Source organism: Pithys albifrons, chromosome 5 (assembly GCF_047495875.1).
Source record: "Pithys albifrons albifrons isolate INPA30051 chromosome 5, PitAlb_v1, whole genome shotgun sequence".
In the NCBI taxonomy this organism is placed as follows: Eukaryota; Metazoa; Chordata; class Aves; order Passeriformes; family Thamnophilidae; genus Pithys; species Pithys albifrons.
In genome coordinates, this window is record NC_092462.1 from 13,022,736 (window position 1) to 13,038,402 (window position 15,667).

The 15,667-nt window shown below is 40.5% G+C and overlaps 1 protein-coding gene across 2 annotated transcripts; it reads left to right on the forward strand.

Annotated features, from left to right (window-relative positions):
* The first annotated feature begins 5,360 nt into the window (after positions 1-5,360).
* PCDH18 (protocadherin 18) lies at positions 5,361-14,883 on the forward strand. 2 transcript variants are annotated; one of them, XM_071555101.1, is made up of 4 exons: positions 5,361-8,243; positions 9,127-9,215; positions 9,331-9,494; positions 13,361-14,883. In XM_071555101.1, the coding sequence occupies exons 1-4, from the start codon at positions 5,760-5,762 to the stop codon at positions 14,026-14,028; spliced, it is 3,405 nt and encodes a 1,134-aa protein (XP_071411202.1). In that variant the 5' UTR covers positions 5,361-5,759; the 3' UTR covers positions 14,029-14,883. The 2 variants fall into 2 exon arrangements, with proteins under 2 accessions (XP_071411202.1, XP_071411203.1); XM_071555102.1 differs by having other exon boundaries at positions 9,130-9,215.
* Positions 14,884-15,667: the final 784 nt, after the last annotated feature.

The window sequence follows — 15,667 nt, forward strand, 5'->3', positions numbered from 1 at the left end:
GAAGTGACAGAGCATCTTTGTTCCTCAAGTTCCACTTTGCATGAAGTGAAGGTTATAGCCACAGTTCTCTGAAGCATCTGGCTCCGTGTATTATTTGTATTTCAGTGGTAGGGATGATCGGGAAAAAAAATGATGCATTAGAAAATGGAGAGTTGTATCTGTTGTACAAAACAGGACTTACAGTTGGGTTTGAGTGGCTTTGTGAGAAAGTGGAACAGAGCGACACAGCGTGATCTTTGTTGGTTTAAGTGAGGTAGGAAAGACATGTGTTACAGTCCTACTTTGTGCCTTTTATCCCAACTATGCATAATACTCAAACTCTCATTTTGCTGAAGAGTGCTGTTGCTCTTAAAGGCAGTTTTGTGGGAATAGCTATCATTTAGAGAAATTCTACTTCATGGTTTACAAGACAATAACTAAACAAAATGACAAATGCTCTAGAGTGATCAAACAATGGAATTTCTGTTATATACTATGCCAGAATAACTAACCCTCAAAAACACTCAAAAGCATCCACTGATATTATGAAGGCATTTGTTTATAATAGAGAACTAGTACACTGTAAGTCTCAAGCATTTTTCTCTTTTTCACTTGATAAAACTTTGAGAGATAAACTTTTTATTGGTGCAAAAAGAGAGTGAATATCCAGGTAGAGTACTTAGCATGCATGGAACTTATATGGGTTTAACTCACAATTTATATACACAGTGTTGCACTGCAAAACTCCCATGGAAATTTACTCATGTAGCAAAAAATCTGAACCCCTGACCTTTGCTACAATGATTGATGCTAATGTAAAATCTAATTTTAAACTCACTTTTCAAAAAAGCCTTTCTGATCCATCAGCAGGTGCATAGAATTTTGTGGTTTCATCTGTTTTAATGACCAATCAGTTCTTTGTTTGTTTGTTTGTTTTTTTTAAGCAAGTTGAAAAAGTGAGAACTATAGATCAGGGCTCTGAACTAAATTTCTCTGCTTATTCCTTTTTCTGGGTCCTGGCCATTTGTTCCAGTGCTTTGACTGGCTGTTTGTTGGTACAGGAAGATAATTTTTCCTGATACAGCTATTACCTTTACCAAATGATTTCCAATGTCTCCAGGGTGACAGAGTGGCCTTTGCTGGGCACTCTATAGAAGGGGCAGAGCTTTGATGGGAACAGATTCTGTTAAGCCAGGATAACTTCAGCAGGAAGAACTGTAAGGTATAGGTGTATGTGTATATAGTGCAGGTATAGATTTGGTGGAGTTTGGAATTGATAATTCCATGTGAATTTTTTGCTTTTCTGATTTTTTGCCAGTATTCCTGGCCCAATTTTAGACTGCCTTTCCATGTAAACTAGGTAACTGATGTCTAACTGAGATACACTGTTTAATATTCTATAGATCTAAATATGTTCCCTGTCTAATGTATTTGGTCTTAATTAAGGAGATTGTGATACAGAGTTCATTTTTTTGATAGCCAATGGTCTATTCTGCCTTTAATATCCATTATAGTAATTCAGCCTCTGATGTGGTTCAGTTTTGAAAGGAATATTAGATAAAAGTATGACTGATGAGATAGTTAGTAGATCAGACAAATACAGCATTAATTTGTGATGAGCTCTATAAAATGATTGTCTATGCAAAAAATCCAACTGAAATGTCATCCCCCCTTTCACCCACTCCAAAGAGCAGTATTATGCTGACCTTTGATCAGCTTTGGGGGCCCAACAGTCTGTATAAAACATCAACACTTATTTGCCTACAAGGATACTCCTCACTCAGTTTGGACGCATGCTGTAACAGATGGAAATGTAAAGCACCAAGGTCAGGGAGAGTTCTGTTGTTAGTTTTACTTTGGAAAACAAGCTTGTTGAAGAGGGATGGTGGGAAAGAGAGGGAGGAAGGAAGAAAAGCGGAGGGAGAGAGGCAAGAGGGAGAAAGGAAGCTCCTCAGTTTTGTCATTCATTGTGATGGAAATGTTCTTTTAAAATACACTTCTGACTTAGGAAGACTTGTCTTTCACATTCATTGCACAGGTGTCAAATCAAATTTTATATTGCCATGTCTTGTGAGCTGGAGCATAGCTCATATGACATTTTGTAACATAATGCAACGTAAGGCAATAAATCATACTGAAAGTGAATGAAACATCTTTTTTTTGTGTATGTGTGTTCTGGGGGCTGAAGGGGGGGTGGGGGTGGGGGGGGATGAACCAAATGGCACCATGCTAATTTCACTGTGCTTCTATCATAGTTAAAAAAATAATTTTCTTTCTCCCTATCACTGCTGAGGGCTGAGGGACTATTTATCAAAATAGTTCTTCAAAGTAAAATTCTCTGTCACCTAAGTGTTGCATATATACTGTGCATCTAGAGGATCAGAAACTTTTAGAAGAAAATACATGCTTGAGAACTCAGAAAAACTCCTCAGAGAAACAAGACAGACTTTAAAGGACATCAACCACAGAATAAAAGCCTACTTTCAGAGAGGTGAAAAATAATTCATCTGCTGTGCAGCTGTGGTTTCTGAAGCACTACTGTAGGCAAATGGAAGTGCAATTTGGTGTCTGTTTTTCTTCCTCAGGTACATCACTGGAGAATTGGAGTGCAACTTTTGGGATGAACCTTGTGGTTAATAGATCTGTTTTAAATGGGAATAACCAAGATTAGTCTGCAGGAGGCCAGCAGCACTCCACTCACGTGCCTAACAGCACTCATAATACCACACTCCCTAAGAAGCGTCTGCTGGCTGCAAGTGGGACTCTCCCTTTTCTTTGTAAAGGGAGTCTGCCATGTCAAAGGTGGACTGGAGTTTAAGAGACTTTCAGACAAAACTCTTTCACTGGATGTTGAAGAAATCAACCTTGGGAATGCCACAATTGCTCCTAAGCACCTCAGAAAGCATCACTTCTTGAAGTGCCACACCCTTAAAATATTGCCCCATCTAGGCAAACAACCTCAACATGTGTTCATCTTTGCTTGCAAGTGCTAATGAATCTCAGATGAAAAAAAAAAAGAGAAAATCAAGATGGCTTTAATTCAGAATTCAGGTAAGGACTATTGTACCAATTACATTTTAACATCATTGTGAGTGCAAGTGGTCAGTATGGACTTAAGTGATAATATGACATATAACTTGACTGGTGAAGTTGTAAAAATGTAAAATAAAAATTCAATTCAAAACGGGAAAAAAATCCAATGAAAAGAGGTGCTATAATTCCTGTCTGTAGGTATCCTGCTCTCTATTAATATACAGTGTACCTCTGAGAAAGACTGATGTGATGAAGTGGAATCATTATTTGGAAAGTGATAAAAATTGCATAAAGCAAGTTCTGCATATCTAAGTGTACTAAACAGTTCCTTGGAAGAACATGTTATCACTTAAGAATATATATAACAGTTTTGAAGAAGTAAAATTATTTTTACTATGAATTATTCATCTCCTGTACTCATCATGTAAAAGGGCAGTGACTTATCAACAAAATACTTTTTTTTACACTAAGTACAGCATTTAATTGAACCACTTTCACCAATTATCGTCAGAAAAGAGTTTATGCTGGTGCTTTGGAAAAATGTTTTAGGAAGATTTATCAGAGCTGCAAAAAAAGCTGTCCATGAACTAATGGAATTATACTATCTTTGAATACTCTCTACCAGAACTTAGAATGGCCACTAATTCCTTTCTTTGCTCTTTTGGTGTTTGCAAAGGGGTTCACTAAAGCCTGAATTGATATAATTATTGGCTTGGATTGTTAGAGATTTAGGCCAGATGGCTATGGGTTTCTAAAGTCCCAGTTGCTTGTGTTAGCTTTTCTAGTTTGCCTATAGGGCTTGGGGATCAGCAATTTGAAAGGGCTGCAAACTTGTAAAACAGTATTATTCATGGGGGCAGAATGTTCGTCAGCGTGACCCAGTACTAAATACATTCATTATGGACATTTCTATTCTGTACAATTTGCCACACGGTACTGGTTTGTAAAAAAAAAAAAAAAAAAAAGAAAAGAAAAAGAAAAAAAAAATAAAAAAAAGAGAAAAAGAGGCAATGGCTTATAAAATGCTTCTGAATGCTTAAAAAGAAGGAGAGTTCACATTGAGCCTCCTCTGCTTTCTTGTTCAGCAAAAACCTTCTCAGTGACTTTGCCTGAGCTTGCGGTAAGTAAATTGGGAAAATCAGAGATGTACTCTTTACATTTTTGGATGTGGGGGTAGGGAATATAAAAGAGGGAAAAGAGCAATAAAATAGTGATGGTATCATTATAGGCAACACCGATAAACAAATGGGCAAAGTTAGCAAGAAAACAAAGGAAAACATAGCAAGCCTGTGGCTAAAATTATAAAAGCATATGTAAAATGAGGAGGTAGAAGTCACATAAATAGATACATTTGAAGTGAGAAGAATGCATCAGCTTCCATGTCCTATATGCAGCCTGAAGCTCTTGCAGGGATCTGTTATGTTCCATTTCTGGTGTACATAAAATACAGGCTCGACTCAGTCATAAGATTATATTTTTGTGTGCAAATGTGTGGGAGTGTAAATACTTTTCAGCAACGGTGGAGAGGGGAGGAATGTGTCACTTTCCAAACAATGTCTTATGGCTTTTCTTTTAAAACACTTGGCATGTAGAAGGGGTGCTTGCACTGATTGTCACAGTGGAGCATGAAGTGCTGTTTCAAATAGGATGGAAAATATTGTCTGAAGAAGCACTGGAACAGCAAATAAAAAAAGCCCAGAGACAATTGCACACACGAACACACAGAGGAACCGGGCTCAGGCAGAGGCAGCTGCGCAGAGCGCAGAGATGCTGCAAGAGGGAGCCGGGGAAGAACCGGAGTGTGCAAATGTTCCTGACTTGCGAAGAAGGCGGGAGAGGTTTCGAAGAGTGGAGGGAGAGCTCGCTGGGCTCTGGGCAGGAGCACAGATGTTGAAGACATATAGGCTGTAGGTAAATAAGCAGCAAGAAGACGCTCTTGCGACATCACCAGCTCCTTTGCTAAGCAAACCCACTTAAAAGCTCTCAGGGAGTTAAACAAGGGGAACCTAAAAGTATGTAAATAAGCAGCGCGATCGCATTTCTCGTGGCAGGAAGGGGGAGGAATTAAAATCACAAAAACCCCGCTTGAAACTGCCACAAAAATTCGGTGGGTGGGGAGGAGGGACGTTGATTTAAAGTTGCTCATTAGTCACTCGCGTAGCCCCGGCGGCGAGCAAGGGGCTGGCAGAGGAGCCGCCCCCCTCGCCCTCCCCAGTTCCCCCGCCCCGGCCGCTGTGCCCCCCGCCCCTCCCCGGCGGGGCGCGGGGCTGATTGGCTGGACCCGGCTCGGCACAGGCCGGGAAAAAGCTTTGTCTGGGGAGTTGGAGTGAAGTTGCGGAGGATTTTAGGCTAGAGCCGGCGAGGGAGGGTGTTCAGTCCGGCGGCGAGTGCGGAGAGGGAGGGAAGACGGGCTGCGCGGCTCCATCCCGCCGGCTCCCGGCGGGTCCCTGGATGCTGACGGCGGGAGAACAGCACGCTGCCCCGGAGCATCTCAGCCTGCAAAAGGAGCGCGGAGTCAAATGAGAAAGCGGGGATTGTCTGCAGATTGTACCTGGATGTCCTGGCACGGTGTGTATAAAAACCCACAAAAGTTTTCTGATCTGTAAGATATTAATACTTGGCTGGCTAGAAAAAAAGGCGTCTGCAAGTTGGAACGGACCAGATGTGCGCTGGGTTTGAGGTACCGAAGGAAAGCGAAATAATTGCTTTTTAACTTACTGGGAGGAATTAATTGCAAAAGCTTACAAATGCACCGAGTCGGCGGTAAAATGCACTTTTTGTTCATTTTTGCACTGATGGTGGTATCTTTCAATAAGGCTGTGCTGGGCAAGAATTTGAAATACAGAATTTATGAGGAACAGAGTGTTGGATCAGTAATTGCAAGACTATCGGAGGATGTTGCTGATGTTTTATTAAAAATGCCTAACCCTTCCTCGGTTCGTTTTCGAGCCATGCAGAGGGGGAATTCTCCCTTGCTTGTAGTCCGTGAGGATAATGGAGAAATCAGCATAGGAGCTAAAATTGATCGGGAACAACTGTGCCAGAAAAACTTAAACTGCTCCATAGAGTTTGATGTGATCACTCTGCCCACTGAACATCTGCAGCTTTTCCATGTTGAAGTTGAAGTGCTGGATATTAATGACAACTCTCCCCAGTTTTCCAGAGCTCTTATCCCTATCGAGATATCAGAGAGTGCAGCTGTAGGAACCCGGATCCCTTTGGACAGTGCTTTTGATCCAGATGTGGGAGACAACTCCCTTTATACTTATTCCCTTTCTCCAAATGATTTTTTTACCATTGAGGTGAGAACCCGGACCGATGGTGCTAAATATGCAGAGCTGATCGTGGTTAGAGAGCTGGACCGTGAGTTGAAGTCGAGTTACGAACTCCAACTCACTGCCTCTGATAAAGGGGTTCCTCAGAAGTCTGGATCATCCCTCCTGAAAATCAGCATTTCTGATTCCAATGACAACAGCCCTGTTTTTGAGCAACAGTCTTATATTATCCAGCTATTGGAAAACTCACCCATTGGGACTTTACTCATAGACCTCAATGCTACTGATCCAGATGAGGGCGCTAATGGGAAGGTTGTCTACTCCTTTAGTAGTCACGTGTCTGCTAAAATTATAGAGACTTTTAAGATAGATTCTGAAAAAGGTCATCTGACCCTCCTGAAGCAAGTGGACTATGAAGTAACCAAATCCTATGAAATTGATGCTCAGGCTCAAGATATGGGGCCAAATTCTATTCCGGCTCACTGCAAAATTATAATTAAAGTTGTGGATGTGAATGACAACAGACCAGAAATTAACTTAAACCTGATGTCCACAGAGAGAGAAGAAGTAGCTTACATTTCTGAAGGATCACCCCTGGACACCTTTGTTGCCCTGGTCAGAGTGCAAGATAAGGACTCTGGTGTGAATGGAGAGATAGTTTGTAAGCTCCATGGGCACGGTCACTTTAAACTTCAAAAGACTTATGAAAATAACTATTTAATCTTGACTAATGCCACTCTGGATAGGGAAAAGAGATCTGAATACAGCTTGACTGTAATAGCAGAGGACAAGGGAACACCAAGTCTCTCCACAGTGAAACACTTTACTGTCCAAATCAGTGATGAAAATGACAACCCACCCCGCTTCCAGAGAAACAGATATGAAGTTGTTATCTTGGAAAATAACTCTCCGGGAGCATACATCACATCGGTCACAGCCACAGACCCAGATCTAGGCGACAATGGGCAGGTGACGTACACTATTTTGGAGAACTCTATTTTGGGAAGTTCTATAACTACCTACGTGACTATTGATCCCTCCAATGGGGCGATCTATGCCCTGCGAACCTTTGATCATGAAGAAGTAAATCAAATTGCCTTTATGGTTCAGGCTAGAGATGGAGGGAGCCAGCAGCTTGTTAGCAATACTACAGTTGTGCTAACCATTATTGATGAAAATGACAATGCTCCTGTCATTGTGGGGCCAGCACTACGCAACAGCACGGCAGAAATCTCGATCCCTAAAGATGCTGGAATTGGCTTTCTTGTCACCAGGATAAGGGCTACAGATAGAGACTCTGGTATGAACTCTGAACTCAGCTGCTCCATAGCAGCTGACAAGAAAAACAACATCTTTGTGATGGATCCCCAAACCTGTGACATCTCTATCAATGTGAGTGTTGAATCACTTCCAGCAAAACAATGGGAGTTTTTAGTGATAGTCCAGGATAAAGGCAGCCCTCAACTTAGTACTAAAGCCCTTCTGAAATGTACTGTTTTTGAGCATGTTTATTCATTTTCAAGCACAGAAGCAACTTTGGTAAGCCAACCCTCCCTGGACATCTCCATGATAACAATTATATCCTTAGGATCAATATGTGCCGTGTTGTTGGTTATTATGGTTATCTTTGCTACGAGATGCAATCGAGAGAAAAAGGACACTAGATCTTACAACTGTCGTGTGGCAGAATCGACCTACCAGCACCACCCAAAACGACCCTCAAGACAGATCCACAAAGGGGACATTACATTAGTGCCAACTGTTAATGGCACTTTACCCATCAGGTCTCACCACAGAACTTCTCCATCGTCATCCCCAACCCTGGAAAGGGGGCAGATGAGCAGCCGGCAGAGTCACCACAGCCACCAATCACTGAACAGCCTGGTGACCATCTCCTCTAACCACGTGCCTGAAAACTTCTCACTGGAGCTCACCCATGCTACTCCAGCTGTTGAGGTAAGGTCCACTCACACATGCACTCACTTGGGAGCATGCAACCTGTGGGACCAAGGGGCAACCAGGTCAATGCCTAATGGGAATGTGTCATGGACTTCTCTGTGATGTCACAGCTTTTCAGTTTTTACTCCAATATCAACTGATTCCAATACTCTGGGGAACAGGATTAAATCTATTATTATAGCATTATTCTTTTGTTCTTTCCTGTAAGGTCAAAACAGTGAAGTGGACACACAGTATTCTGCTCTAGTTTACTGCTCACTCTTTTCTTCCTTGCCTTCCCTCTTCCTCTGTGCAGCTCCATCTAAGAAAGAGTACCTGAATATTTATATACAGAAACAATCCAGGAAATTCTTTCATTACTAGGGATGAATAACTAAAAAACATTAATTATTGACAGTTTGAGGATAGCTGCTGCAATGTGTGATCATAGTATCTCAATGAAACTCCCCCCTTCAGTTTTTACTGCAAATGCTGGGTAATGGCTTAAATAGATGAGAGTTGTGTCCTGGAAACTCTTTACATGAAAATAATTGAAAAAGCAATGAAATAGGATCCTGGAATGGTGTAGGAAACAAAATTCCACTTCTGTTTAATTACTTGTTTTACTTGTTAATGAATTAGTTATTATGAATTCAGAGGCTAATGAACAGCAGTGAGTTTCCTCATTGTACATAGTGTTCAGATGTTTCCTGTGTCAGATACTACACTACCAAATAGTCTATTGTACTATATTATATATGTGCAGGAATTTGATTTAATTAAATTTTAAAGGAAAAAAACATTGTAAACCACAAACAAACCTGAGAAGCAAATCAGTGGGTTTACAACTAGAAACTTCAGCTTTCATTTCAAAGAATCAGTCTTTTCACCTTTTCTTTAGCAGGTTTCTCAGCTTCTCTCGATGCTTCACCAGGGCCAATATCAACCAAGGCCAAGTTTTCGAGGAAACAAGTATTCCAGAAGCTACAGGTAAGAATTCAGACTGTTCTGTGTGTGCATCAGAAAATATGGACATGTATTTTTAATCAAAAAGTGCACTGTAACATACTTAAGATAGTGTAATCCACCACAATTCTCTTTACAGATATGCCCTACAAGATATGGATAAATTCAGCTTGAAAGACAGTGGCCGGGGTGATAGTGAGGCTGGAGACAGTGATTATGATTTGGGGAGAGAGTCTCCAATTGACAGACTTCTTGGAGAAGGATTCAGTGACCTTTTCCTTACAGATGGGAGAATTCCTGCAGGTAAGAACACAATGGAAGCTGACCAGTTTATTTACAGTGCTGCCTAGCTGTCACTTTGATAAAACTACTACTGAGAAAGCAAAAATTCTTTAGCTTTAAAGTCCTGTGTTTCCTTCCTTTTTACTCTGCTTCGTGGTAAATACTGAGCTGAAGCCTTGACATATCTACTAAAATGAAACCTCACACACAGCTGCAAATCTACCCAGAGCAATGCCTACTCTTTTTTGTTACTCGCGTCATGGTGGCTCCAGATTCTTCCTAAAAGGACAATCTGATCCAAGTCATTTGACTTCTAATGACTGGGTGGATGTTTTTGCAAAGCCAAGCAGTTGTGGTTTGTTAAAAATATACTGAACTATAATTTGGGAGGTAGGTTTTCCACAGTGGGTTTGATCCACATGATACAAACTTTTACTGTTCAGAAACTGAGTGTGAATTGACTAGAAATATGGATGGAGAAGAAAGAAAAGTGTATTTTTTTCCACTGAAAATGAACTAGAGTGGCAAGGGAAGGACTTAAATATGTCCCAGATCTTTCAACCCTAATTTATGAAAGAGCTTAAGAGGTACAATTGAGGAACAGAGTGCAGAAAACAAAAAATGAGACAAGGATGAGTGACAGTAGGATAAACACACACATACATATTCAGGTGTATGAAGTATTATTTTTAAATCTTTGCCCAGTAATAAGTTGAATAAAAGGTCGTGGGAAATCATGCTTAGTACAGATAGAAGAATTTTGTAATTACTTTAATAATTATACAGCCTCTGGTTGTACACTAGATTTTGTTCTTATTTCAGATCATATTAGGACTGCAGGGCTGGATAATTTCAGTATGGTTCACTGAACCAAGAGTGTAAACTTAAGAAGTTTAGCAATTTTATTACATGGGAGTCCCTTGCTTTGTGGGGTGGTGCAGCACATGTCCCTCCTAAAGTGACGCCCATGTATTAGCCAGGGCTGGAAGAATGGACCTGGAGTGCTGTATCTCCTTTCCTGGTCTGCCAGGAAAAACAGCAGTGAGGGGATTGTACCTGACCTTGATGTGCTCTACCCTTAGAAACCTGCTGTTACACTAGGCAGGAGGGAACACCAAAAGTTCAGTTTGTTTTTCTTATACATTTTAACTTTAAAGTTTTCTTCATATATTTTGTCCAGACTAGGTCTTTATCACTCACCCAGGCATTCTTCTACCTCCTCAAATGTGCTCAAAACATGAGGCCTTGAAAACTTACTGTTTTCAGAATCTTTAGCCTAATTCTGGAGTACTAATATATTTTTATCCTCTTCCTCCCTTACTCCTACTACTTATCCCTCTGCCAGCTAGCATGAGGCATGTCTCACTCTCTCCTATGCTTAGCAAGGATGCAGGGAGAGATCTGCTGGAGCTCTCAGTTGCCAGGGGAACTTCAAGTGCAATGGTGTTTTCACTGGCATTCTGCCCCACTGCTGCCAAGGAAGAGCTGTCCCTTTCCAGTGGGCAGCTAGGGCCTGCCAGCAGACAGGAATGGTTGCCTCTTAGCTGGCTGAAATGTCCATGACCCATTTTCAGCACTTAAAATTCCCTCTCTAAACAGGAAACCAAAGCATAGGATTTCCAAAAATGCCCAGCTAATTGCATTCAAAGTAAGAAAACTCTTTCTGAGTGCAGACGGAACTATGTTGGGCTATCAAGATTGGCATTTAATCTCACCCAGATGCCCACTTGCTGCTATGCATGGCCTTAATCCATCAAATAAGTGTGCTGAACTTGTTCACATGAGACCTGAATTGATGTACAACACAAGTAAAGAAAAAGGAAAAGAAAACTTCCTGGACATTTCCTGTTCTCCATTTTGAAAGGTTTCTGCATTGTTAGGGCAAAATGCTGGGGGAAAGTCCTTTCAATTTGTCCCTTTAAGATGGAGCGGGAAAAGAATGGAGCCAGTCTGTCAAAACTTCACAGATTATATGATCAGAAAGTTCAGTAACTGTCCTTGAAAGACTTGTTTGTTTTTCTTTCTGTCTTTTTAAATCTTAACAAACAAGTTTAAAGTTCTGGGGAAAAAAAGAAAAAAAAAAGGCAGCGCTGTTGTGCATCTGGATGTTGTTTAATTTTTTGCTGATTTAAAGACAGACTGTGTCACCATTCAGTTCCTTCAGAGTATCTTTTGATCTTATGTTCAGGAATGTCAGAATTTATTATTTTAAACCAGAACCATTCCTGATACAACAGTAACAAAACTCACACTAAAAAAACTATTAATTAAATACTTGACCCCTGAAAATATCTAATTAATTTAAACGAGTCTTAAAAAAGTCTCCTTAGAAGTGTAATCCTCACTTTCTGGAATGACTTGAGAACTGGTCATGGATCACTTAGATATTTTTTGACCTTTCTAACTCTTAGGCATTTCCTGTAAATCATCATACATGGGAACAAAGCACTTGCAGGCATTTCAGTCACTCATATCAAAGCTTCAGCCACTGATATATTCTAGTTTGTTTGTTTGAAGCTCGCTGGATCAGCAGTTATTTTGTAATACGTTGTGCAATATCCAGACTGCAGCCTAAGCTTGTAATTTTGAAGAAATTCATACTCTTATGCACAAGACACAAAGTTTATACTCATAGGAATGGAAAGGGCATTAGGAAAGCAAACAATATGATAGGCTGTGTAAAGTGCAGAGATAAATAGCACTGACAACATGAGAGTAGGACTTTATCAATCACCGGTACGTCCCAAGCTGAAATACTTTGTTCAGTTCTGCTTATACCACGGGAAAAAACATTTTTTGATAAACGGACTGGATCCAAAGCCAGATGGGAAATGTGATGAGCGAGCAAAGAAAATTTACAGGGCATGACTGAAAACATTTCTTATGTACTCAATATATACAGAGAAAGAACAACCTAGGTCTCTGCCTCCAGGGACCATTGCCAGGCCTCTTTGAGTGTTTGCAGAGGACTCCTGCAGTACCCCTTCATGTGCCAGTTCAGAGCAGTGTAGCTCTCAGGGTTGCAGTCACTTGCCCCTTTTTATTGCTTCTACCTGAGAGACATCAACAAACTAAGGAGTTGAGAGAGCAGCTCTGTTATCTTCTGCTCTTCAGCTGTCCTGACTGACCAGGATTCCCATGTGATTGGTTGGAGCCCTTCTTGTGCCTATGCCTGAGCCAGCATGGTCCAGTAACCTGAGCTAGAGAGCTGCTAATACACCTGAGAGGATAAATACAGTATAAACACCTGAGTCACACAGGGTGGGAATTAAACCCTATGTATTTTGATATGGGATTAAAATTTAACTGATTCAATTAAAAAGTTAATATGACAGTGGATCACCTCAAATTCTACATACACCTCATTGTCAGATAAAAGGAGGTGTTTAATGGAGAAGGAGATCCCTCTGCATGTTCTTTGTTTCCACTCTTCATTTATTCCCACTCTGATACGCTTCACTAGTTGTATGTGGAAGACTTCACTAAAACTCAAGTGAATGAATGCTTTGAGATAGAAACACTTTCCTTTTATTTTGTATTTTTTTTTAAATGAGCTAGCACTGTAAAAAGAAATTGAATGGGTTTAAGCCACAAATGTTTGTTTTTCACCTGGGATTTACAAGTTTATCTTCAGTCTTAGTTAAAAAATCACATTACTGTCTTGCATATTCTGCATTGTTGTTTTCATTTTTTGAGACCATTTGGCAATGGAAGCAAATTTAGATGCAGACTGTTTGTATTTGCCACCTTCCTGCATGCAGTAAATGAAAGCAGACACCAGATTTGAACATCTTTGGAGATGTTCAGGCCTAGTGTCAGTCCCTGAAAATATAGACACTATCTGCAGCAGGAGGGGGATGCTCACTCTCCTCATGTCTCTCTTGCAGCGATGCGGCTCTGCACAGAGGAGTGCAGGGTCCTGGGACACTCTGACCAGTGCTGGATGCCACCACTGCCCTCTCCCTCCTCTGATTACAGAAGTAACATGTTCATCCCTGGGGAGGAGTTCCAGTCGCCCCAGCAGCATCTACAGCAGCAGCAACAGGGCCTCGAGGATGATGCGCAGGCTGCTGACGCCACTGAGAAGAAGAAGAGCTTTTCAACATTTGGAAAGGACTGCCAGAGTGAGGAGGAATCGGGCGACACCTGTACCTCCTCTCTCCTCTCTGAAATGAGCAGCGTCTTCCAGCGCCTGCTGCCTCCCTCACTAGATGCCTACACAGAGTGCAATGAGATGGATCGCTCCAACTCGTTGGAGCGCAGGAAAGGACATTTGCCAGCCAAGACTGTAAATTATCCACCGGCAGTGGCAGCCTGGGCAGCCAGCACACATTTCCAAAATCCTGCCAACAACGGGCCTGCTCTGGGGACTCACTCGAGCGCACAGCCTTCCTCCAAATGGCTGCCAGCCATGGAGGAAATCCCGGAGAATTACGAAGAAGATGATTTTGACAATGTGCTCAACCACCTTAGTGATGGTAAACACGAACTCATGGATGCCAGTGAGCTGGTGGCAGAAATTAACAAGCTGCTGCAAGATGTCCGGCAGAACTAACTGTTTCAAAAGCCTCTTTTTCCATATTTATGGAAAACTGGAAGTGGGGGAAAAAAAGAAAACAAACAAAAAGGAGACTGAGAAGAACTGGCATCGCCAACTAGTTGCATTTATCATAAATGTGTCTGTGTATGTTGAATATTAAAATACTGTATTTTCATATGTACACAATGCAAGTGTGATTATCTTTATCTGTATTTTAAAAATACATTTGTACCTTATATTTATGTGTAATTTAACAAATAAATTTTATTTTTGTACACCCACAGCAAGCATGTTTTCCTAAATGTATATAGATGATACCATCCTTGTCAAATTTCCAGCATTCTTGCCACACAGGCATGTTTAAAACAAAATGAAAAAGGGATATTGTTTTCCCTGATTATTTCTTTTAAATGTTTAAAATACAAATTCAAACCACTGAAAAGTTATGCAAACATTAGTTTCAATAAATGATCCAACACCTTGTTGCAATGTTTTATTCTTATAATAAAGAGTTGTCAACTCCCATGAAACCCAGAATTTCCTTTTATATTTTGATTCCTTTGGTCTACAGAGTCATTTTGTCATTTAATTAATGGATTATTGCAGGCTGAGGTCTTCCTGTCTTTGGCAGATAAGTTATTTCCCCAGTGAAAAAAATTATGGAATTCAGTGATGAGTCTTCCACTGTGATCTCTGCAAAAAAAATGCAGATTTGTTGTGCTGTTGTTTCACTGCAAAGCCATCTGAAGTCAGTAGTGAATACTTGAAAGACAGCAATAAAATCAGCTTTTCTGACCTCAAGCTGAATTCTCAATTTATGTAAATAAAAAAAATATTGAAAAGCACTGCTTTATCTTTGTAAATGACACAAAAATAAAAGGAATGTTGTATCTTCCAGAAAAGCAGCCCTATTTTGCCTCTGTAAGGCAGCTGTATTTTTGTATTAGATATTTTTTTCTCTGTTGTAAGTGTGGCTGTTTTGTGTTTGCACAGTAGTACAGAAATGCTTGAAGTTCCTAAAAAAGAGGAAACCTGCAGGTACATTGTCTCGTGCTGAATGCGGTCCTTCCATAGTGGGACTTCTCTCCTGAAAACAATAATCTGTACAGTGATGTTATTGCCAATGAAGGTGTGATGTAACTAATATTGCTCTGATAAAAGTCAGTGTTGTCCCTTTAGTTCCTTTTTTCAAAACATATTTTGGTTAGCCTGTCATACACAAGGAGATCTTTGTAATAGTAAACATGGATTTTACAGTTTAGAAACATGGGTGGGGTTTCGACTCGCAATGCTCATTTCAGGGGAGTGTTATTAAGAGATGGAAAAAAAACGTGGTATTTTGGGCTTTCATTCAGAGCCGCAGATGCATATTTTTATGGCATATATACTTTTATCAGAACTGTGAAGAACTGTTGGAATAATCCAAGTAAACCTGGGCATAAAAAGTGGTGCATACACTTATTCTGGAGAATTGCACTTGTAAAGTACCTTACAGAATATTTTATTTTATGTTAGATACAAAAAAAAATCCTGTTTAATTTTGCACAAAACCCCAAGAATTTTGTTGCAGGCCTAAGCTTTATTTGTTTTGTCTGTGTGCAAGAAAACTTTAATCTCGTTACTGGTTTCACAGTGCTATAGATGTGACATTTGA

Coding starts and splice junctions, on each gene's coding strand:
- PCDH18 (XM_071555101.1), top strand. CDS start 5,760: ATGCACCGAGTCGGCGGTAAAATGCACTTTTTGTTCATTTTTGCACTG. Junction 9,216..9,330: donor AAGTATTCCAGAAGCTACAG/GTAAGAATTCAG, acceptor TTCTCTTTACAG/ATATGCCCTACAAGATATGG. Junction 9,495..13,360: donor AGATGGGAGAATTCCTGCAG/GTAAGAACACAA, acceptor TCTCTCTTGCAG/CGATGCGGCTCTGCACAGAG.